This window comes from Cariama cristata, unplaced genomic scaffold (assembly GCF_000690535.1).
Source record: "Cariama cristata isolate BGI_N322 unplaced genomic scaffold, ASM69053v1 scaffold35124, whole genome shotgun sequence".
Taxonomy (NCBI): domain Eukaryota; kingdom Metazoa; phylum Chordata; class Aves; order Cariamiformes; family Cariamidae; genus Cariama; species Cariama cristata.
In genome coordinates, this window is record NW_009615332.1 from 1 (window position 1) to 22,144 (window position 22,144).

The 22,144-nt window shown below is 41.9% G+C and overlaps 1 protein-coding gene across 1 annotated transcript in view; it reads left to right on the top strand.

The window, feature by feature from the left end:
- The first annotated feature begins 15,279 nt into the window (after positions 1–15,279).
- The window catches only part of SYNE3 (spectrin repeat containing, nuclear envelope family member 3), a 33,538-nt gene continuing 26,673 nt past the window's right edge, over positions 15,280–22,144 (top strand). The window contains exons 1-3 of the mRNA XM_009699759.1: positions 15,280–15,429; positions 18,364–18,536; positions 18,978–19,287. Of these exons, the coding sequence (XP_009698061.1) occupies positions 15,286–15,429; positions 18,364–18,536; positions 18,978–19,287 (627 nt within the window). The 5' untranslated portion in view covers positions 15,280–15,285. The remainder of the gene's footprint in view (positions 15,430–18,363; positions 18,537–18,977; positions 19,288–22,144) is intronic.

Sequence of the window (22,144 nt, forward strand, 5' to 3'; positions counted from 1 at the left end):
AACCAAACCATTCTATGGTTCTATGATTGCAACAGTACGTAATGATGGAAGAGAGCTGGTGCTATTATTCTGGACTGCAGAGTGAAGTTGCATTTGCTGTCTGATGAAAGAGCTGAAGGTGTTTATAAAAAACATTCTTCTAAGTAATTACATGAACACATTTAATCTCAATGCTTTAAATGTCACAGCCTGTTTGTTGGGGTTTTTTTAAAGCCCTGCTAGTGTCGAATAGTTGTAGTTAATCAGTGTGGAGGAATTTACCTGGATGTTAACAGGCTGCTTCAGTGCTCAACGTGTAATTGTTCTCTATAGTGTGCCCTTCCCATGTCATCTGTCACTCTGGTATTTGTGAATTTGTGAAGTGCTTTTAGGTTATTGCTACTAGCAGGCTACACCTTAGAGTGGGGATTTGCAAATAGATGTTTTTTCCAGTTAAGCAACTATACCTGCAGCTAATCCACACCTTGGTTGTTTTAATCTTGCTCAAATCAGATCTGACATTTTTCAGAGTTTGGTTTTGTGTGTTGGTTGGGTTTTTTTGTTTGTGGGTTTTGGTTTTTTTTTTTTAAATGCTAACTGGTAAAGTCAAAATACTTTTTTTTCTTGTTGAATGGGACAGAGCATAATGACTACCTCGGCCTGATCTTTCAGATGCTCAGCTTGCAGGTGGGACATCTGAATCATTAGGCTGTGCCTAATGATTAGGTTCTGCATAATGATTCATTATTTACACAGAGTGAAATTGTACCAGAAAGAGAGATCAAGGACTTGACACCTGTCTGTGCCACCCCTGCCAGTACCTCCAAGCCCCAGTACTTAGGACAACGTGAATGCTTGCTGTGGGTGTTCCTTTTCTGAAAAGTCCTTTCACAGCAATTCCAAATCAGATTCTTTGGGGAGTAGCAATTGCACGGACAGTCCCTTTATACCAATGTTATTCTCATTCAGAATTAAAATATAGTTAGAAATATCATCTTACCCAGAAGATGGAAATTTTGATTTACATACATCCCCAAGCTGCATTTCATTTGTCACTGAGAGAGCAGCTTCCACCTCTGGCCAGCCTGTGATACCGACCTCCACTAACATTTGGTAGACTTTTACCTGGGCACCTTCATGCTTTTTCTCCTAGTCTTGTCCTCACATGTAATCCTTCCCAAATCCACGTCATGACCATCTCTCAGATTGCTCCTTGAAACTCTTTTGCTGCAATGTCTATGGAAATTTGACCGTGGTTAGGCAGCTGCCTTTCTGCCTGTGGTTTTTCATGCTGACTAATACTGCCTGGTTGCTCCTATAAGTATCCTCTGTCTGTATCCATATTGTCCCTCTTCTCTTCTGCCTTAGCAGTAACCTCAGCGAATTGGGGATGGCACCGCTGCTCTACACATGCTACCTGCGGCATGGTGGAGTACTGGTTCACAACTAGGACCTGAGCCTCTGCAGCATAGTAAGAATATATAACAGACATAATGGTCTTCTTGGAAGAAAATCTTTTACACTGCTGCTCTGTTTCCTACCTGAGGAGTTTCACAGCTCTTTGTCAGAGCTCAGACAATGCTTTATAATTTATAACCCTTGTAACCCTACTGGGGTAACAACTTCTGCCTCCTAAACACTTAGTGGTCTGGTACATCACTGGCTGTTCAAAGATGCAGACAATTAGTGGGCAATGAGGCCAGTCTGTCCAGAGTATCACTTAAGTACAGTAGGTTAATCAGCTATGTAGTCAGCTATGCAGTCCATGGGCTGCACTGGGTTTGCAGAAATATGTTTCCTTTGCAGTGCCTATAGACTGTCAGGCAATCTAAGATCATCCAACTGGTTTTCTTACAGATGTAATTGAATCCATATTTGAACATAGAGATGTCAGAGTAAAGAAAGGGCCATTCAAATGCTTTCTGCAATCACTACAGAAATGATAGTTGGCCTGAAAAGTAGGAAAAACAGTGTTCCATCCCTCACTGAAACTGAAAATAGTGTTCTTTATATGGGAAAGAAGGGAATGGCAGGTCAGATGTTGTGGGAACATTTGGAATATTTTGCTGAAACTGCAGTTTCCTTTTAAAATATGGAAAAACGTAAAATCAAATTTGGTCTAAAGAGAATTATGTTGAAGTGGTAATCTAGGATTTATATATTTAAAATATGTTATGATACTAACTTACTGAAAGTTTTATGGGGAATGCTGCATTTCTGACTGTTAGTTTGATCCTTTCATTGCTGCCTCCAGGTTGTGGCTGTCTGTACTCACCAGGGTAGCTGCTGGGCTCCTTTGCTTTCTAGGTTAGTCATCCAAAGAGTTCGCTTCTTACTGTGTTTTAGAAGTTGCTATGTATAGCTGATGTTAGCCATATACACACGGCTTCCTCAGGACTAGTAGTTTCAGTCCTTTTGTTTTTTTCTAACTGGACTATGGCAAATTTACAGTGACTATGGGATTTACCGTAGGAGAGGGAGAACAGGGGAAAAGCAAGTGAAGGGGTTCATTTATAGGCATTTTAAACTCTGCTGTTCACGCAGCAACACAATCCTAAAACAACCCTGATTTGACTTTCGGATAAATGGACTGCTCTCTAGTTTGCATTCCCCAGGCATCACATATTTTACCCTGTAGGCTGATATGTTTTGAGATGTTCTTATCTTTTCTAAGGATTATTCATGTTAGCAAAAGGCTAACAAGAGAGTTGGAAAATAGCTGCTATATTAGTTCCCTCTCTAGAGGCACTGACAGCGTTGCTAACTCCTGCAATGTTCCTCCTCTTCTGTCCCTTGTTTTTTTTCACTATCGGTGGCAAAATTCTGTGTTCGGTTGGCTGCATTGGGGTCACCATTGCACATAGGTGTCACAGCCTAGCTAAGGCTGTTGGTCTTAAGGTAATCCTCTGTATTAGCAACTTCAAAGGGTTAGCTTGATCGACAGTCTCTATTCCATTGCTGTTCTTCCACCTAGATTTTCATCCCTTTCATCTTTGTTCCTCTCTTCGGTTTTTCCCCATGCTGTTCACTTGTGCTGCCTGCTTTTGACATGGGTGGAGAGGTTCATAGTTTTATCCCTGTTTGTAACTTCTAATTTGGAAGTAGAATTTGAACGAACTTTTTTCCCCACATTTTGTTTTCACTGATTTCTCCACCTCTCCTCCTTATTTTTATGTTGCTCAGTGTAGTACAAATTAAAATACACAGCAACTGTAAAACTAGAGATTGTTGGCCATATGGACTTGCTTTGGATTTATGCTAGCTTGAGTGTAAGTGGGATCTGGTTTGGGCCTGGAGTATATTAATTAGATTTACGCCATTAGGATCATGCAAATGGCAGTGGGAGGGAGACCAAACCAGTGGGTTTCATTGAATGTCTAACAGCAGACGTACCCAGCAGGATCATAATTAATTGAAGGAAAATGCTGCTTTATATTTTCCAATAGTTTTGGGGAATCAGGAATGGAGAATTCATCACGTGCTCCATCATGAGAGACAGCTAACACCTACAAAGTGTATTCCATTCAGCCAAATTGTGCAGCAATGGTATTCCCCAAAAATATCAGCTAACCTCTTTTTCGCATTGCACAGTTGTAACTGAGAGCAGAATCTAGATTAGTGTGTCAGTCTGTGAAGGGAATCCCTTGCTAGAGAGCTGAGAGTAAAATAAAAGGAGCAGAAGATAAAGTGGGTAGACAGGAAAATTATAATTATGTTAGAGGTTGAGCTAATGATTTCTAAAAGTCTGAGCTCTGACACGTACCTGTCTGCACTTTTTACTGCTTGCTGGTTTTCATGCTGCATATTCTGGACTAATTCCTGTTCAGCAAACATGTCAGGCATAATAATTTCAAGCATTAATCCTTACAGGAATTAACCAGCTTGTTAGCTGATGACCTGAACTAGATAGTTTCTGGGGATTATTGCTACTTAAATCTTACCTACCTTTCAAACAGTGGCAGCATGCCATGCTGGTTTTCTTTTCTTTTTTTTTTCCCCTTTCCCTCTGGGCTCGTATGTCTTTAGATTGTCATCCCCTCTTTCACTTCTACCACGGGGTAAGAGGCAGAAAGGAAATCCTGTGCTGCCTCTGACATGAGTAAGGAGGAAGCCGCTGGTTTCTCTTCGCGCCAGACTTGCTCGTGCTGCCAGCCGTGCCGAACCGCTGTTGTAATGCCCAGCGGAGGCCAGGCTGGATTGCGCTTGCCGTGCTGGAAACCCATCGGGGAGCTTTGATGAAACTGCCACAGACTTTTACCTGCTCTTTTTTCCAGAATTCCCAGGATTTTGGTAAGGTTTTTGCAAGGTTTGTTACTTCTATTTCATAATGAAGTGGGACAGTCGTGACCATGCAGCGTGTCTGTATCTTTTGGCTCCTAATAACTTTTGAACTCATTTTCCACTTTCCATTAAATTTGCCAGAGAGATAGAAGCGTCAAAGATGCTAAGTTCCTTGAAATTTCAAGGCTTTGAATTATAATGAAAAGGAGATAGAAATTAGTGGCCTGCTGGGGGAGTGCAATGACGGAGGGCTCCGCAGCAGCCGGCTAGTGACACGCACAAAGACCAGCCCATTCACACGCTTGTCTCCAGAGAAAGCCCACGCCTCGCCTCCTGCTTGGTGCCAGTGCTGCAGGATGCTGGCGGAGAGGGTGGGGGGATCCGAAGGCCAGGGCCTTGTGCAATGAAATAAAGCCCGATAAACTGTTTTGGGAGCAGCAGGACAGGATGGGGAACTCCTTCATGTAAGGCAGGAAAAAAGAAGTGAAAATATCCCTACCATGGTGCTCACCACAAGGGTTAGAGATAAGGGTCAGCCAGTGAGGTTAGTAGAGTGTCTGTTGGGAGGGTTGCTGGCACTCAAGACATGATATCAGCTTTTACAGCCCCAAAATGTTCACCAAATTGGGACTGCTGAGATCCCTTCCCTGAAGTTTGTTAAATAGTGTGGGTTTAAGGTCCCATATATGACTGTTGAAACATCACTTGGGTGTACACAATAAGTTAAAAAGAGATTAAAGAAAGTCCATATTTTTTTTAAGTAGAGTGTATAATTTACACAAGCATCGTCGCTTGTGTTGTGCTCATTGAGCCCAAATGTGGTCATTGGAGGCTCTGTTGTGCTGTGGTTTAGCAGTGGTCCCCTATCACCGAGTCGGATGCATTTTCCTCCAGGAAAGTAATAATCTGCTTCTCCTGTTTTCTGAATCAGCCTTTAGCAAGGCACCTGCTGATCCCTGATCTGTGTATTCAAAGGAGAAATAGCTGGGAAAAATTCCAGTGACATGAAATGCCTTTAAAACAGAACAAGTGTTTCTGTTATTTTTAAAAGACAGCTTTGGAGACTACTGAGGAAAGATTATTCTTTTAAATCAAAGTTAAGTTTGTGCCATGATGTATATTACTCCTTGTAGAAAAATTATATATTACTTGGATTGTAAGAATCTATATCTTTACACCCTTTCCTGCTTTCAAGTGTTTGAGAATTGTTAGTGCTATGGAACATCTGTTAGGAGATGTTTGTCAAATATGCCAGTGTGTGTGTGCAAATCCTCAGCTGATATAAACCCCTGTTGCTCTAAATGTATCTCTGTGTTAGTCCCCTGGCACCCAGCAGCCCCAGAGGTATGTCCCATAATATTTAGGGTGGGATTTTCAAAGTTGCTGAGAAAAAGTAGGCCCTGCAGTCCCACTGGCGTCTAAATAGAGCTCAGCTGCCTGATCTTTTTAGATGTTTGCAGGAAAGAAGAACTTTGGTTTCTTATAGTATTCAATTTCTAAAAGGTAATTAAAAGTGGATGATGTAAGAGTGAGAAGAATAAGCATCGGCTTTACTCCTGCTGCTCAGCACGATGATTAACTATGATCACAGCTTTAAATAACTCTCTGGTCCTGCTTGCTGAAGGTAGACTGCTGACAAACATGGCTTACTGCTGGGTCCTTCTGCCACTTTACTCTTCGTTTTAGTTTTGATTAATCTCAGTAGGAGGAGGTTCAAATCCCCTTTAGGTTTATAAACTATAGGACTTCAGTCCTCAGTCAGGCTAAAAAGACTACTGAAAAGGCGATGCTGCTTCAACTCAGAGGCGTTCTTCATCCCTGTTGTGAAATCCTGAGCTATCAGAGCACTGGAGTTGTGGCGATGCTGGTCTCTTTACAGAACCGAAAGTGTGCTCGCGCTCCAGCGGCTGCTAGGAGGGGTCTTTGCAACCGAAAGCAGAGATGCAATCTTGCTCTCCAACCCACAGGGCCTGGAGAGCATGCACAGTGGGAGGGTGACGAAGAGATGGAAACTGCAATAGTTCAGGCAAAAATGAGTCACAAGAAAGCAGCCTGTTTTATTCAATTCCAGAAATTCTCTCAGCCACTGAAAATTAATTTATATCCAACATTTTGCAGTGGTCTACTTTGTTTCTGAGCTTGGGGATGAGGTTGCTGGCAGTTCCAATAGTGTATTCTGTTTGGGACACAGGCAGGCCCTGTTTGTCCATGAATCTGAACACAAACCAGTGCTGTTTTGCAACACAAAGCCTGGCATTATCAGCTTAATGTAAATATTACTTTAAATTATGTCCAGAGTGCTGGCTGTTTAGGTCTAGCTTTACTTACCCTGCTGTATGTTTTTGACAGCATTTCAAATGTTTAGCTCTTGCAGTGGTCATTTTTCTCTTTCTTTATATAAACAGATCTTCCGTTTCCATACAAATTAAAATCTGCTAATTTTTCCATAATCATGTTATTTGATCCCATGAAAATAACTCTTATTTTAATCAACAACTTTGATATTTAAAATTAATATTTTCCTGCTTGCTAGCTACTTTTTTTTAAATTCCAATGAGTCTCACTTTCACCATATGAATATCTAATTAGGGTCATCCTAGTGATAATATTTTGAAAGATATATCTGAGAAATCTTATGTTTCAGGGAGTTAGTGCTTCAGCTGTTCTTCTAAAGGGGACAAAAGATACTGTGCCCTTAGAGTATACTTCTTAAGTACACGCTGGTGACTGTTTCTAACAAATATTTTTAGTAAATACTTGACTTAAAAGGTTTATTAGTTTAAAAGCTGTGTGCTTAGTACTCCCACGTTGCACACAATTGCTCACTCAAAGGCAGAGGCATTTGACTGATGCTCAAATAAGTTTTTAACGCTGGTTTTGGGGGGAGGCAGGGAATTGTATGTGCAAAAAAACCCTGGATCCAAATGTGGAAACAGTGGTGTGGAAGAGGAAAGGATGCAGACTTGGAGACAGATTGACATCCCATAGCCCTGAGCACCCACATTACAACTGTAGGCCTCTTCAGGACATGGGATTCCTGCAGAAGGCAAGTTTTCCCACATCTGGCACGGATCCTTGCTTGGAAGTGCCCCTCTCTCACACTGACTCCCCAGGGAATTGCAGGGCTCCTAGCTCAAGGTGTCCCATTGACAGCCTGAGGTTCAGTGCAATGAATCCTCTCTCCTGGGGCAAGACACGCTTCTGAGTCTCAGCATGTTTGCAGACCCCATGCTGAGGCCACGTGTTCTAGCAGGGCTAGAGGATCTCTTTCTGAGTTTCTCTGGCTTTAAGGCGTGGGCAGAGGACACGGGTGGTGGAACCACCATAGCTTGCACAGAGCACTGGAAATGCTCCTGCAGTCTCCAACTGCCCTTTCTCCCGTCCACCACTCTGTGTCCCTAAGTACACACAGACACCTCGCTTTCATTGCTGGACCCCTTCCGACATGTTCTCTGTAATCTCTCTGGGGCAGAGGTATTATCCTTTTAACTGTAGGGCACTTCTGCTCACCGCAGGGTGCTGTGAAAGCACACTCTTCATATGCAGCTTAACACATTGGAGTCCTGATTATGAAAATGGGCCTTGGGAGTTACCGTGTGACACACTGCACACAAACAAGAGCCGCTGCCAGCAGCCGGGGAAAACGGACAATTTCTTACTAGCGTTGTGATGCCAAAACAAAATTAAGCATCACATCTGCAGTATTAAGAATCACAAGGAAGAATTACTTGGGAAGAATCTACAGAGCAAAACTAGTTTGCAGAATATATTTGGCAAATAGTTAGGAATAATCACACCTTTGAGCAAATGAGATTGTCTATAAACAATATATGATCAGCAAAAGAGGAACAATTTATCAGATATATTATTCACTCTGAATTGTTCACTGATCTCTAGCCAAGAGGCAGATACCACAGAGGTTTCTTAGTCAGTATATCAGTGCTGTGACAGGCACCCAGTGTTGAGGGATCGTACAGTCTGTGGAGGACAAGTGGGAGATAATTAAATACATAAATTCTAGCCTCCAGAGACTGTGAGACTAATGCTGTTGGCTTATGCTGCTTTTTTGTTGGCTGACTGATAGTAAAACTGTAAGGCAGCTGAGGAAAGCTGAAGCCTACCCTACTTCAGCAGCTGGGGACAAGTTCACAAGATGTAGATCGCTGGTAAGCCCGCAGGTACCTTTCAGGGGCAATTTCCAAAGCAGATTCCCTGGATCTTAAGAATATCTGCTGAAGTTGTAGAGCAGAAGTGTTTAACCTGTGATTTCCCAGACTAAAGAGTCTATGAATGGTAAGTAGGAGAAGGAAGTCTCTTGTCATTAAGTTTAAAGTCACTAAACAGAGATCTGCATCTCTGTAGAGACACCTGAAGGGGTACATATTAGAAAAGGTTGAAAATCATTCTCTGCAGTGTTTATTAACTGAATTATCAATTTTGTTCTTGTCCTTTCAAGTATTTCCTTATTGCCTAGAGGCAAGAAACAAAGTGAATTTGAACCTCAGATGTTGTCTGTAAAGGGGATAGCCTTACTCCCCAGGGGAGCTGAGTGAATAAATGCTCTAAAGATTGTTTAATACCTCAATAATGTGGGGATAGAAGATCAAAATCTAAATCAGACAGATATCTAATACAGATATTCTGTCTTCTTGGTGATAAAAAGGAATTCTAGACCAGTACTAAAACCTGCATTTTACTTATCTAATTAAATCACGGTAGACCAGCCTGTCTCCTAGAATGACCTAGAAATGCAGAAGTGTGTGTATGCAGTAGGAAGAGATTTGTAATTAAGAGTCCTCACCTGTACTTTTTACTTCCAAATGACTTGAAGATTGAAATATAAAAAATAAAAATGCCGTGGTCAGATCTACTGATTGTCATTCTTGATACTAAAAGGGAAGATAGCCCCAGGACCCAACTCTGCCTTACTTGCACATGATGATTCCATTCAGATATAGAACTATTTTAAAGTTTTAATCTCTTTTTTTAGGGAATGGCTTTTTAGACCTGGGAATTATATATTTTCCACAGCAGTCTTAGAAAGCAAAAAGATACTCCATTTGCACTGGCTCTCACCAAAGTCTGAAATTAATCAAATGGTTGAAAAAAATCTGGCTTTTTTGAGAGTTAACCTGTGCAGAACCTGTCTCTGCTTTTCAGTTTTTTGTATCAACTTGATAGACAGAAAATTGTCAGGTGTGATCATGTTGTGGCAGAATGTCTTGCGTTAGCCACAGGCTTCCTATGGATTGTTTTGTAAGGGAAAGGAAGTGGTTATGGTATGCATGAGTGCATCATGTACTCATGATGTTAGCATTCCTTGGTTGAAAGGGATGCCTGTAACTGGGATATGGATGTGTTTAATCCAAAAAACTAGTTATTCTCTAGCTCATTAATTAGGGCAAACAATCGCTGACTCTCATAAACATTCACTGCAAATAACACAGGAAGAAGCTGTGTTGGAAGATGGCCATGGTGATAGGATTAATGTTTTGAGCCTCTAAAAGATTATGCTGGAAATAACTACACCTTTTATTTGAAACCTTGAGGGCTTCTGTGCCTACTCAGGCGGTCTAACTCAGCTCTATGTGGGTGCAGCTACCCTGGAGGCTTTCAGTCCCTTGGCTGGTAAAGCATCAGCTACTAGTAACATGATTCAAAATAGCTCTTCCTGGAGTAGACCAAGAATATTCAGCTTTGAAAAGACAACGGTCAGTGCTTTGCCTCTCTGTGATCTGTGCCAACAACTGACCCTCTGCTCCAGCCTTAAGCAGATGGGTCAGAACTCCCAGCTCTGCTCCTTCTCAGAGCTCTCTTTACAGTATCCAAGGAAGCTGAAAAGTTATTAAATTATCCCAGATACAATTCCCAGAACCAAAATTGCTTCCACACTCATGCATTTCTATAAAATTTGACATAGTCCAGTGGCTTTTTTGAAAATCTTTTTTTTCGTGTTCAATCCCAGAACCAAATGGAAAGGGTTATGAAAAGCTTCAAGTATTTCAATAATTGGAAAATGGTCTCCCTAATGGTGAGTGATTTGAATTTCCTTGAGCATTTTCGTACTTTTATTTTTGTAAGAACTGGGTTCTGGAAGCTAGTCAAGTAATACATGAATATAGGAATCCATGACATATTGAAACCATTTAAAAGCCTGTGTTCTATAAATGTAGGGTTTAAAAGAATGTGTAAAATGGGAGTGGTTGGGAGAAACATTTTAAGAAGGTTGGGTTTTTTTTTTTTTAAAAAAAAAAGGCAGCATGACTTGGCAGAGAGAAAATAGTGCATTAGGAAACATTGCAAAATAATAGGATAATCCTAACAAAAAGACACTGCACTCGCAAAATAACTTTTTAAGAGCTCTCAGTAGTGCATTACAAATATTAAAAAAGTACATCTCACAATACCCTAGTGAGAGTTACTAGATGCACTAGAAAGATTGCTGAAGTAGCTGTACTTAAGAAACGCTCAGAGAAATTTGGCCCTGCAAGCACTGGGGGCATGACATAGAGGATGACCCATGCCTGTCACTGTCAGGGTCTGCCATGGAGACCCAGGCATCCCCACGTCCTCAGTGGTGCTGCTACCAGGTAATGGCTCCAGGCACTGTAATGCAGAGCAGTCAGCTAATTAATTTATCCACTCTTTCAGCGAGGTAGCTCCAAGACCACAGTTGATACAAGGCTGCCTCTGCATCTTTTCAGCCCAGCCCAACACAAACAGGGAACAGCTCAGGAGCTGAGCGGATTTTACAAGCAAAACCCAGCATGCTGTTGCTTTGGATCTCCTTAATTCATGTTGGGGTATTCAGCCTGCGGCCCATGGGCAAACTAGAGGGGACAGCATGTGTAGCCCCAGCACCCTGCCAGCTGCCCCTTCTCCTCAGAGAGTTTGGGAACAGGTCGTGGGTTACAGTCCTCTGACTTCCCTCTTCACTAAATGGTTTTGTGCCTGGATGAGAGAGGGGGAGAGGAGTGATGCTGACTTGAGAGAGGTGTGTGTTGCCACAGGATTTCATCTTTCCCTCTTCCAAAGGTACAGATATCCTGTGCGTGGTGACTGAGCCGCAGGCGGTCCAGTACAAGCCCTGCTTGTGCTGCGGCTGTGCAGTGGGTCTGGCAGAGGAACTGAGCAAGGGCTGAGGCATCGTGCCCTCTGTGGCACTGAAACACCTGTGCCTACCCAGACTCTGCTGACCGTTTGGGGGACCATGGAGGATGATTCAGAGAAGGCAGGAAGACTAGTGTTGTGGGAGAGGTTCAGCTAAAGGCTTCTGGAGCTAAGCTGTGTCTTACATTTTCCTGTCCCTGAAATGTGCTTTTTATAACCTCCGGACATGCTGCAGGAACTGTTCTGGATCAGTTATGTTCAGCGCTCTGAAATACGCTTCTTCCTTACCTCTGCTAAGTAAGTGTGTTATTGCATTTGAACAAATAAAACTTGGTTTTGCTCAGCATCTCATTATCTATGCCAGAATTTCTTATGCATAGTTATTACCGTCATTTAGTAACATATGTATAGAGATGCTAAATGCTTTCTGCAGTATAAATACACCTTCCATGATATGAATTAATACACCGATTCAAGTGGCATTTAAATGAAAAACTGTTTTGAAGAGCTACATGCATTTAACAATGACTGTGATAAAAAATTTTGTACAAATTGCTCAGAGGATAGCACCTGTGATTAAGGGGAGGCTTTTCCTGGCACAGTGGGTCCTAATGACTGAGCCTGCGGCCTGGGACAGAGGCTGTCACACCATGGTACAGGTGGCCCTAATGGTCTGCTGCTTTTGCAGGTTGGTCTGTGAATGCTGGCTTTGCACAGCTGAACAGCTCAGGGTTGTTCCAGGAGCTGCTATGTTTCCTTTGCATTTCTTGTACTGATCAGAGCACTGCATTTCATGTCCAGAAGTATTGCTCAATCATTTTGTCCCAATGATGCAGCAGAAATGGGATAAATACTGTTGATTCTTTAACACTTATCCAGTAATTATTTATCCTAGTTTTAGGAGCATTTGCAAAGAAATTACAGATATTGCCAAATTTCAGGTAGTCAACAGCTGTTCTTCCTCCCAAGCAGACAGTAAGTCAGAAAATATACTTTTTCGTTGCAGATATCAACCCATGCCTTTAATGCCTGTGAAGGGTGAGCAGGTTCCAGAACAAAAGACTCGAGGACACTGTAGCTGATTGCTTCAGCCAGGATCTGGCTGCCTAGCGTGGAGGAAGGAGGAAGGACAGGACACAGCCGGTCTCAAGAGGCAGCCCAAATCCATGTCAGGTATTGCAGGTCATAACTGCCATGAAATCCGCCTGGGCACTGGGTCAGAGTCCATGCAAAATTTAATCATCTTTGTAGTGCTAGGTGTATGAGTTACTTGGTCAAAATCAGTCAATGATGTTGTGCAGGTAGCTGGAGTAGCAAAGTGTTTCTTTTCCTTTGCAAACTGATGAACTTAAGATAGAAATAACATTTTTCATGGCTTCCTGCATTGGCTGCTTATGTGGAACACCTGTGTGTGGGATGGGATCTGTGTATCTATGGTTTTTGGACAGAAAATTGTGCTCAGAGGAGAGCAGCATGAGGGCAGAGTGTGAGTGGAGTTTTCTTCGTATTAGACGACAGTAGGTTTTCCACTGCTTCTTAACCTTGTTCGATTGCCCTCTACTTTTTGTAAGAAATAGGACTAGGATAACTTAATGTTCTGTATTGGCTACTCCATGACTGGAGCCCTGAAGCCAATTTCAAATATGATATGGATGTTGCCAGGAATAGAAACCTGTCCTCGGAAATGAATGCCACTCCTCATCTGAGTCTATCCAGCAAATGCACCATGAGTTTTTGTTTCACAATATCATAACTGGCATCGCCACAACTTACACTCAAGCATTCAGAAACTATTTGCCTAGAAGTGTATGTATGTATGTATGTATGTATGCAACAAGGAAATTGTTAGGGGACAATCCCTCTACAGAAATGTTAATGTGAAAATTAGTTGATCAATCAGCTACAAAGAGGTGTGTGCGCTTTTCTGAGGGTTGGATTATTGTACTTCAGAAACATCAGTTCTGGACCAGTCATAGTTGGAAAAGCTATCTAGCAATCCACTGAGAATAACATTACTGCTTTAGCTGGCTTTATCCTTAGGACTTTTGTGATGCAAGTCAACGATTTTAGGTTTAATTATAAATCCTGTCATTTTTTTTAATATTTGAGAGAGAGAGAGTAGCTGCCCCATGCCACACCACCCTCACTAAATCCAGTACATCCTGTTCTATTCTTTAATTTTTTCAAGGTAAGGTCACACTTAAAACTTCCCTCCAGCCCTGAGAGTTATGGCTTTGGATTCTGCCCCATCTGACATCTCTCACGTAAGGAGGAATTCCCTCTTCCATGCAAATGCAGCGCCGCTTGTCTGTGCATGGAGGTCTGACCCATTCTTTGCTCCACTAATCCCTGTGGGTAGTGCCGTAGCTGCTCTGCAGGTGCAGTTCTCTTGCTCTGTTCTGGGACTTGTTGAGCATAAAGCCTGCTGAAGCCTGGGAAGCAACAATTTAGACTGCTTCTGTTGTCAGACATCAGCGTTGTGAACACTAACGTCTTGTTTCCTCTGGTCTAATGTGGAAGAAAATGCACTGGGAGCTACAGGGGAGGATTTCTAATATTACATCTCAGTAGGATGGTGGGAAGCTTTCTGCCAGTGGGCAGAAGAAGGATGGCTCTCCTGTGTAAAGACTAAGCTGCCAAGAGTTAAAGTGTTTACAAAACACCACAGGTCCGGCTTTGCCAAGAGCCATGCTCTGCCTCTTGCACCAACCACTTTCTTCCACATGAATTGTTTCATCGAAACTGAGGGGGCTGCTGTGGAACTGTATTCTGTGCAACAAACTTGGGTTCAGTAATTAAGCTTCAAACTTTGTGCTGCAAAAATATTTCAGTGATGAATAACAAAGAGGAAGAATATTTTAATTTGCAAGAGACACTGACTGCTTGGCTGGCAGTAGTTGTAGGACGTGATCTAAAACCATTTAATGTCAATGGCTATCTTTCTGTTCACTTCAGCGGAGCTGACCTACAACAGGCTTTGTTATGATTCATCCCTATTAGTCAGGTTTAGTACAGCAGTGCCTAAGGACGAGCGTAGGAAGGCTCTCCTCGATTGTACAGGCACAAAAGAGGGCATCGGGGCAGCAGAGAGCTTATGCTTTAAACAGAGAAGACAGAAGAACACATCAACAGAGCAACCAACCATCATACCCTCCTGCTGACTGGGAAGGGGCAACAAAAGAGAGGGAGGGGAAAATTGAAAGCTTGGAGCCTGGTATGGAATAAAAGAGGTGGCAAAAGAAGAAATCCATCAGTGTTGATATTCCCATGTGATGGCTTGTAAGTGGTTTATCTTGGCAGTTGCTGGCTGATTCTCATTGTGTGTGTACCCCAGACTCACTGCATGTGCATTCGGATAACCTCTCCATGGTCTCAGCAGAACAAGTTAACTGAAGGCCTACACATCTGATCCTGATGTCACCAGCTTTAAAGGGTTTACATACCTCTAAGTTAAGCATGTGCTGAAGTGCTTTGCTAGTCTGGTGTAAGGTGCTCAGTACATGAGCCTGGAAGGACATAGGAAGAGTTTTGTACTGACTCGGCTCTGGGAAGAAACAGAAAGTTTTTGTGATTGGTGTAGCCAATCTGGAATACACCACAAACACCAGATTAATCTCATTTGAAAGCTTTGAATTAAATCTGTTTACTGTAATGGAGCCTCCCACAGTTCCCTACCTTCTTTTTGTTTCCTGGTATATTTTCATTTGGGAAAGCTGCAGAGTGAATGTGTTCTCTGTGCTCAACTGAATCGTGATACTGCTACATTTTTTGCTACTACCGTTAAAAAGGAAAGCCACAACATCATCAGCTTTTCTCCCTTGCTCCTTTAGATTGCCTTGAATGCAATCCTGTTTAGGTCTTAACAAAAACCTACTTACTTCCCTATTTCTTATACTTTCAGCTTCTTCAAATGCAATGACTCAGCAGTTACAGAATGAATTTGACAGCAGCGTGGAGAACGCAGAAGCTTGGATGAAGGCCATCCAAGAGAGACTGAGGATCAATGACAACACTAAGGGACCTCGATCTGCCCTAGAAGCCAGACTGAGAGAGACTGAGGTAAGAGAAGAGTGATGTAGCAGTTCAGAGGTGGCTGTCACTGCTGCCATCGTTACAGCAGTTATTACTATGAACTCTGGAGTTTTCCGTTAGGAAACTGTCAGCTGCCCCTGCTTGCTGGAATATTGGTCCTGTGTGGATGGGTTTACATTAGTATTATTTATAATTTTTCCATCTGCAAAATGTTTACAGATGTTGTAGAAAAAGAGGATGGCAATGTGATATCACAGGCTTCCAAGATTTTCTGATTGATTTGGAAGACTAGCAGCAGGTATGGCAGGTTAAAATGTTTACACTTTCCTACAAGCATGCTCAAACATGAAAGAATTGAGTCGCTGCTTGCAATTACCAGATAGTGATTTGCAGAAGTCTAGCATATAGTATGAGAGAATCAGACCACATTAGTGTTCCATCTCCTCCAGGACTCTGGCACTGACAGAGGAAGATTGCAGTGTCCAAGTAATGGGCTGTTCTAGAGTAATCTCCTTGTCCTTTTCCATAAACCTTGATGATAAGAGGGTTTACTGCTCCCCTTTATAATCTGTCTAATGAAAAGGTAAATGTTTTCCTTTTTTTCTGGTCTTAGTTAATCTCTTGTATAACTCTTCTCACACAGATCCCATCACAGATTGTGCCTGTACTCTTACTGTGATTTCACATTCATTAACTTCAGTTTCATTAGATGCTATCTTGTTCTTGTAATCTCAGAGAATGAAACACTCCTGTTTGTCCCACCTTTACCATTCATGATTGAAGGGAGTGGTGGTATTGCTATGATTTAACATTGAAACTTATTTATTTGTATTACCTTTAATTCCAACTAATCTGTTTTTTACATCAAATTACCAAATCTTTCCCATCATTATTTACCCAAAAGTCTTTCTTTTTGTGTGTTTGGGCTTATGTTTGGGCTGCCTCTTCTGAAGCTTAACAGCTCCAGAAAAACTTTGCAGGCTTACATGGAGGACAAGGTAGTTTACATGATGGTACTGCACTGTCTTCAGCATTTTTCCTTAACTGTTGTTCATCGGAGGCTGGATCTTGCCTCTGGCATAATTTAGAGACTGTTCATAGAGTGATGGATGATGGCTAGACTTGCATGTCAGTCATGAAAATCTGAAGTATTTCCACTTGGTCTATAGCTTTATTTCTTCCCTTAAATTATTTTCACCCTTTCCTTCTTTCTGGGAAACTATGATATGTACAGTCTCAAAAAACATGCAAGAAACACAGGAACTTGAGTAGGAAGAGTGGTAGTTTGGCAAAAGGGGTGCATTCATAGCAGAGATAACAAGATGTAAGGTTTAGAGGTTTGTGGTGATTTAATATGGCCTGAACTGTAACCTGTATACTTCTGTGGGCTTTGGAAGAGGTCTATAACATGCAAAAAATCATGTTAGAAGATTTTTTCAATTCAGACTTTGGAAATTTGTCATTCTAAAGAATAATAAGTATCTGTTCTTTCTTCTTGTGTGTACCTTATCCACCTCTTGCTCCCTCATCCTGCCTTCTTTCTGGGCCTGGCTTCCGTGTCCAGCTCACGTGTCCTTATGATGTGCTCACTGCTTTACCTATGGCTGTTTTCAAATCCAGTGGTCATTTTTCAGTTCCTTTTCCGCATCTGGCTTGCCTTTTTTTCATGCTTCCTTCCTGTGGTTTATTTTCTGTTAATTTGTTAATGAAAATGCCAGCCAAAGATAGCAATCATTTAAAAAACAGATTTGAAAAAAAAAGAAAATGGCTGTACAGCCACTGCTTTCTCTCTGGCTGTTGTTTCTTTTCACTTGCTGGAAAAACATCAGGGTCAGAATACAGCTTTACTCTTAAATTTTTCCTGTTGGGTGACAGCTATGGCTTTTATTTTCTTTCTCTGCCCTACCCTTTGCCCTGCTTTTCTGGATTCTTTTAATCACACTTTTCATAGTAGATAGTTTGTCCAAACACCTGTTTGTACATCACATGCAGATGTGCTGGGTACATGCCAAAAAAATTCTTTTCCCAGAATGTGAGACTGGCAATCCAAAGGCCTGTGATTTGGTCTCACCTTTGCAATAACTGACATGATTTCTTTGAACAAATCCCATAGGACTAATCTTCCCAAAAGTAGTTGCTGATTTTGAACCTCTCAGTGTTTTCATTATAGAAGCCTTTTCCTTCAGACTTGAAAGCCTGCAGTTTGCCAGGATTTTGTGGAAGAACAGCAAGAAAAGCTAATCTGATGGTATCAGGAGTTTGGATAAAGTGATGCTGAAAGCAGATATCCAAATTGGGACATAATTAATCTGTTACATTATACAGAACTTGTGCTGATTTTCCGTCTCTGGGTAGAGGAAGAGAGTTTGCACAAAATTAGCTGGCTTAACTTTCAGTTCCTGGCATTCTGATTTGTGTAAGATACACTTTTTCACCAATTCATAACTTAGAATTTTAGGGTCAAAGCAAAATTTGGTAGCAGGCAGAAAATTCCACTAGTTAATTTCTCTTGGCTTGTTTTCTGAGCCAACTTTTATTTGCAGTAGGAAGTCTTTTTAATGTGCTTCATGATTTCTTATAGTAGAACTTAAAATTGAGACAGTGTACCCTGTGGAGACTGCCTCTATGCTCTTTGGCAGGTGGGGGAGAACAACTGGCATGTGACAACATAGTGCTATAACTTTATAACAGCAATGGAAACACAGCCACAGATATTTGATAGAAGATGATGCGGGTTTTATAGCTAACTTAAATGTTTTTCAACTGCCAAGTAGTTTTCAATTAAATTCAGTCCTTTAGGATGTTTAAGAACAAACAAGTCTGAAGAAGAGTTCATATTTTTGTTTCAGGAGCAGCTTTGCAGCAGGGACTTCATGATTCCTGGGTAAAAACAAAGTTTAAATTTCATCAATTATACTTGCTTTCTTTTCATGCTTTGAGTCTCATTTGTTTTTCTCATAGAAAATACGTGCGCTGGAACCAGAAGGCAGCTTGAAAATGGACTTGATTCTTGTGAAGGCAGATGCTGCTCTTCGCAGCATCAGTGAGGATAAGAAGCATGAAGTACTATCTAAACTGAAAGACATTAAAGCCTTGTGGGAAGAGACAGCCATATACATTACTCACTGTCACAGGTAAGACAAACGTACTCTTTGCACAAGACTGCTATTTGGTGTGTTGAGGCAGTTGTCTCATCCAGTGCTTTCATAAAGTGCTTCCTGCCTCTCTCTGCTGCCTGGATTGTTGATAGTAATCATTGCTAACCCAGTCTCATGAGCATGTTGGGGACTCTGTGGGGAGAGGGGGTCGGTGGGACCTCAGTGCTCTCTGCCTTCACAGCCCAGCCCACCTCATGGTCTGGAATGATGCGTTTGACCAGGCACAGGGACCTTGTACAGAATATTTCCTGCCCAGAACAGGGAGGACCTGGGAAGTGAATCCAGACCCTCTGAAGTCAGAGCAGCTTAAAATTGCTGAGAACCTTGTCCTTTGCTTTAAAGGCCTTTTGGGCTTGCCAGTCTCCACTGCTCCCATCATTATTTCATCTAACTCATCTCTCTTGTTCTCCCCAACAGCCGTATTGAGTGGGTCTGGCTGCACTGGAGTGAGTACCTGAAAGCCCAAGATGAGTTTTACGCATGGCTTCACAACATGAGGGTGACCTTGGAGCCTGACATTGAGTTGCAGCTTGGCTTAAAGGAGAAGCAGTGGCAGCTGAGTCATGCTCAGGTTCTGCTGAATGATGTCTTAAATCAGTCAGTCCTGCTGGAAAGGCTGCTAGAGGAAGCTGCTTCCCTGTTCAGCAGGATAGGTGACCCCAGCGTTGATGAGGATGTTCAGAAGAAAATGAGGGTGGAATATGAAGGAATCAGGGAAGAAGCTCAGGTACACCTATAAGAGTGGGAGGTGTTCAGATTTCACCAATATACAGTATTGTTTGCTATCTGCTTCTTGAGTCATGGGGCTTACCTGGTAGGTCTGCAAAAGAAACAGACCTGAGGACCCCTGTTCTTTCAGTCAATGGACTGTTTGCAACAGTCATCATGTCCCAAGATAAGCTGTTAATTAGGATGCTTTTACACTGTGCTTTATAGTATGTTGTTGTAAAGTAAGTGCAAGCTGCTTGCTGTGACCTAGCGAATATTGGTTTAGGTCACCTCTGTATAAAGTTTGAATTGTTCCTCATCTATGAACACATTAGTGATCCTTGTATAACCAGATGCAAAGTACCCATTCCCGGAGCCAGGGAATATTACATGTACGCACCCTTGTTGGAGGAAGTAGCATTAGTCCAGATCCACAGCTGCACTCCCTGCCTGCAAAGCTGGGAAACACGGAGGTGGGAGTCAGCTGTGGCCCAACATTGAACTCAACTAGCCAGTTCCAGTATCTGAAAGATTTTCACTGCACACAGATACTAATTCTATCCTGATGCTAATCTTCCAGCTTGAACAGTTCTTAGATAGGCTGGTGTAAGATATCCTAGTTCTTCTTTCAGTGCCAGTGATTTCCTTTGACCCTATTCCTGGGTAAAGATTTCGGATAAGGCTCATACTTTTCACTTCTAAAACTCAGGTAAAGACAGGATTGGACCATGTGGCATAGCTGAGGGGTAGATATCTGCAGGTGGGCGGAAGAATTCAGTTTCTTACTAGCCTATATCAATAGAAATACTCAAAGGGATATCTGAAATTATACATAGACACATCTATCCCAAGCATATAGAGATTAAAATCTAGTCTTTGTCTCACGGTGGCTTCCAGGAGTTCCATAGGCTTGGAATTACCTGGTGCAAATACAAATCATTTCATTACATTGATTCTGCTATCTGCCTCTGTCATAATGTTGCCTTCTATTTGTTCCTACACCTACACCCCAGTCCAGAACTGGAGCCTGACAGCGACATATGCTTTCCCTCCCTGGGTGCTGTTGTACAAAGTTAACTTCAGATCACCCTGGAAGAACACCAACATTGGGATGCCCATGCCGTTGCTCTCCTTGCTCTACAGATACTTTTTCTGTTTTAAAAAAACCCACCCTGAACCCCAAAACAGCAAAAAAAAACCTGAGCTGGCACCTTTCATGAGCATGAAATTCAGATATTTTTTAGCCATAAAGATAAAACTACTGCTAATAAGTTTCTCCAAAAACAAAAGTATATTTGGAAATTCTGTAACTGCAGCTGACCTGGAAAGACTGTAAAGCTACCAACAGACTTGAGCCTCAATGTTGATTATTTATTTTTAAAGGTAGATCTCTTTATTACAAGGCCACTAGATTTATGAATAAGAAGGCTCCTGGGAATTCAGGTGTTGAGTATTTAGTTTACCATTTCAAATTCTCATTCACTCCCTTCTAACCAAGATTTGTCTTGGGTTTGAAGCAGGAGACAGTCATTAGCTATTTTAATAAGGCAGTTCCTTCAAACAAGTCGTTTGAATACTCAAAGCCAGAATGTGACCTTTCTGAGACTGGTTTTACATAGTGTAACTTCTCTAACTGACTTGGATACATGCTGGTGTAAATGAGATCAGGAAGTGGTTCATAGTACTTAGACAAAATATGTCTTTATGTCTCCAGCCAACTGAGATGCTAGAAAAAGCTTTTCTTTGGCATTGATTACAAATACCACATTTCATAGAAGGATGGAGTGAGAGAATCCAGGTAAGAAATCCCTCTTTGATGAGGTATGGAATGAAGAAGGGAGTTGCAAAGCCTTGGATTTTGCAACTGAATTAAATGCAGAGTTCACTAGCTAATGCCAAGGTTACAGGCACCTTGGGAATGTGTTGGAAAGTATAACAATAGTTAGAGAAACCCTGCTGTCTGCTCCAACAGGAGGGAGGAATGAATGAGACGCAGGAGTTGTAAGGGGAGTGCTCTGGTCCCTCACATGATGAGAGGGCAGGCTAAATGTGACTTGCAGATGCCAGCTGAATGCCTGAGGTGCCTCCCAGAGGAGGCGTGCTGGTGTTTGTAGATTACACTTGTGTTTGAAGAGCATTTTTAGATCCCGTGCAGTTGTCCAGCTCTATCAGAAGGCAAGGTCTTGGACAGTGTTTCTTAAATGGTTTGCCTGTGACATTGCTTCTCTGGTATGAGCAAATGGTGGGGGGTTTTTTTCTTTCTTAGTGCTAACATGTGTCCTTATCATTCCCAAATTTTAAAAGCACATAATTTTCTTCTAATTACATTGACAGGAATATTTTTAGATGTGGCAGCCTTTTCCTACATGCTTTCCCTTGCCTAGTAAAATAACAAGATGCAGAGGTAGATAGTTGTCGGTTTTAGCATAAATGATGACTGAAGATGGTAAGAAAAGTTATGATATACAGTATGTTGATATTTAGTCAAATATATCAAATATGTCTGAGCACATCAAATGAATTTCAGTCCATATTGTCTCTGTTAACTGAAACGTAGGTATTTATAATGCCACCCATCATGTATGCTAGAGCTAAGACTAAAACCACCAGGAAGGAGTACAGGAGCTTTCTGTACTCTACTTGAGATGCCACAGAGAGATTTAAAGCAGGAACTTCCTTTATGTGCTCTAGATTGCCTTCCAGACAAGGCCCATTTGGCTTTGCTGACTGTAAGGGGAGCTTAGGGGAGAGGGTTTGATATGCCTCTGTCCACCCTCCTTGAGTAGCCAGGGCTGGGCATATCCTGCCCAGACACATCTCTTCCTCTGCAGTCCATGGCAAACCCATTCTTTTCCTGTCAGTGCTCTCACTCTTTC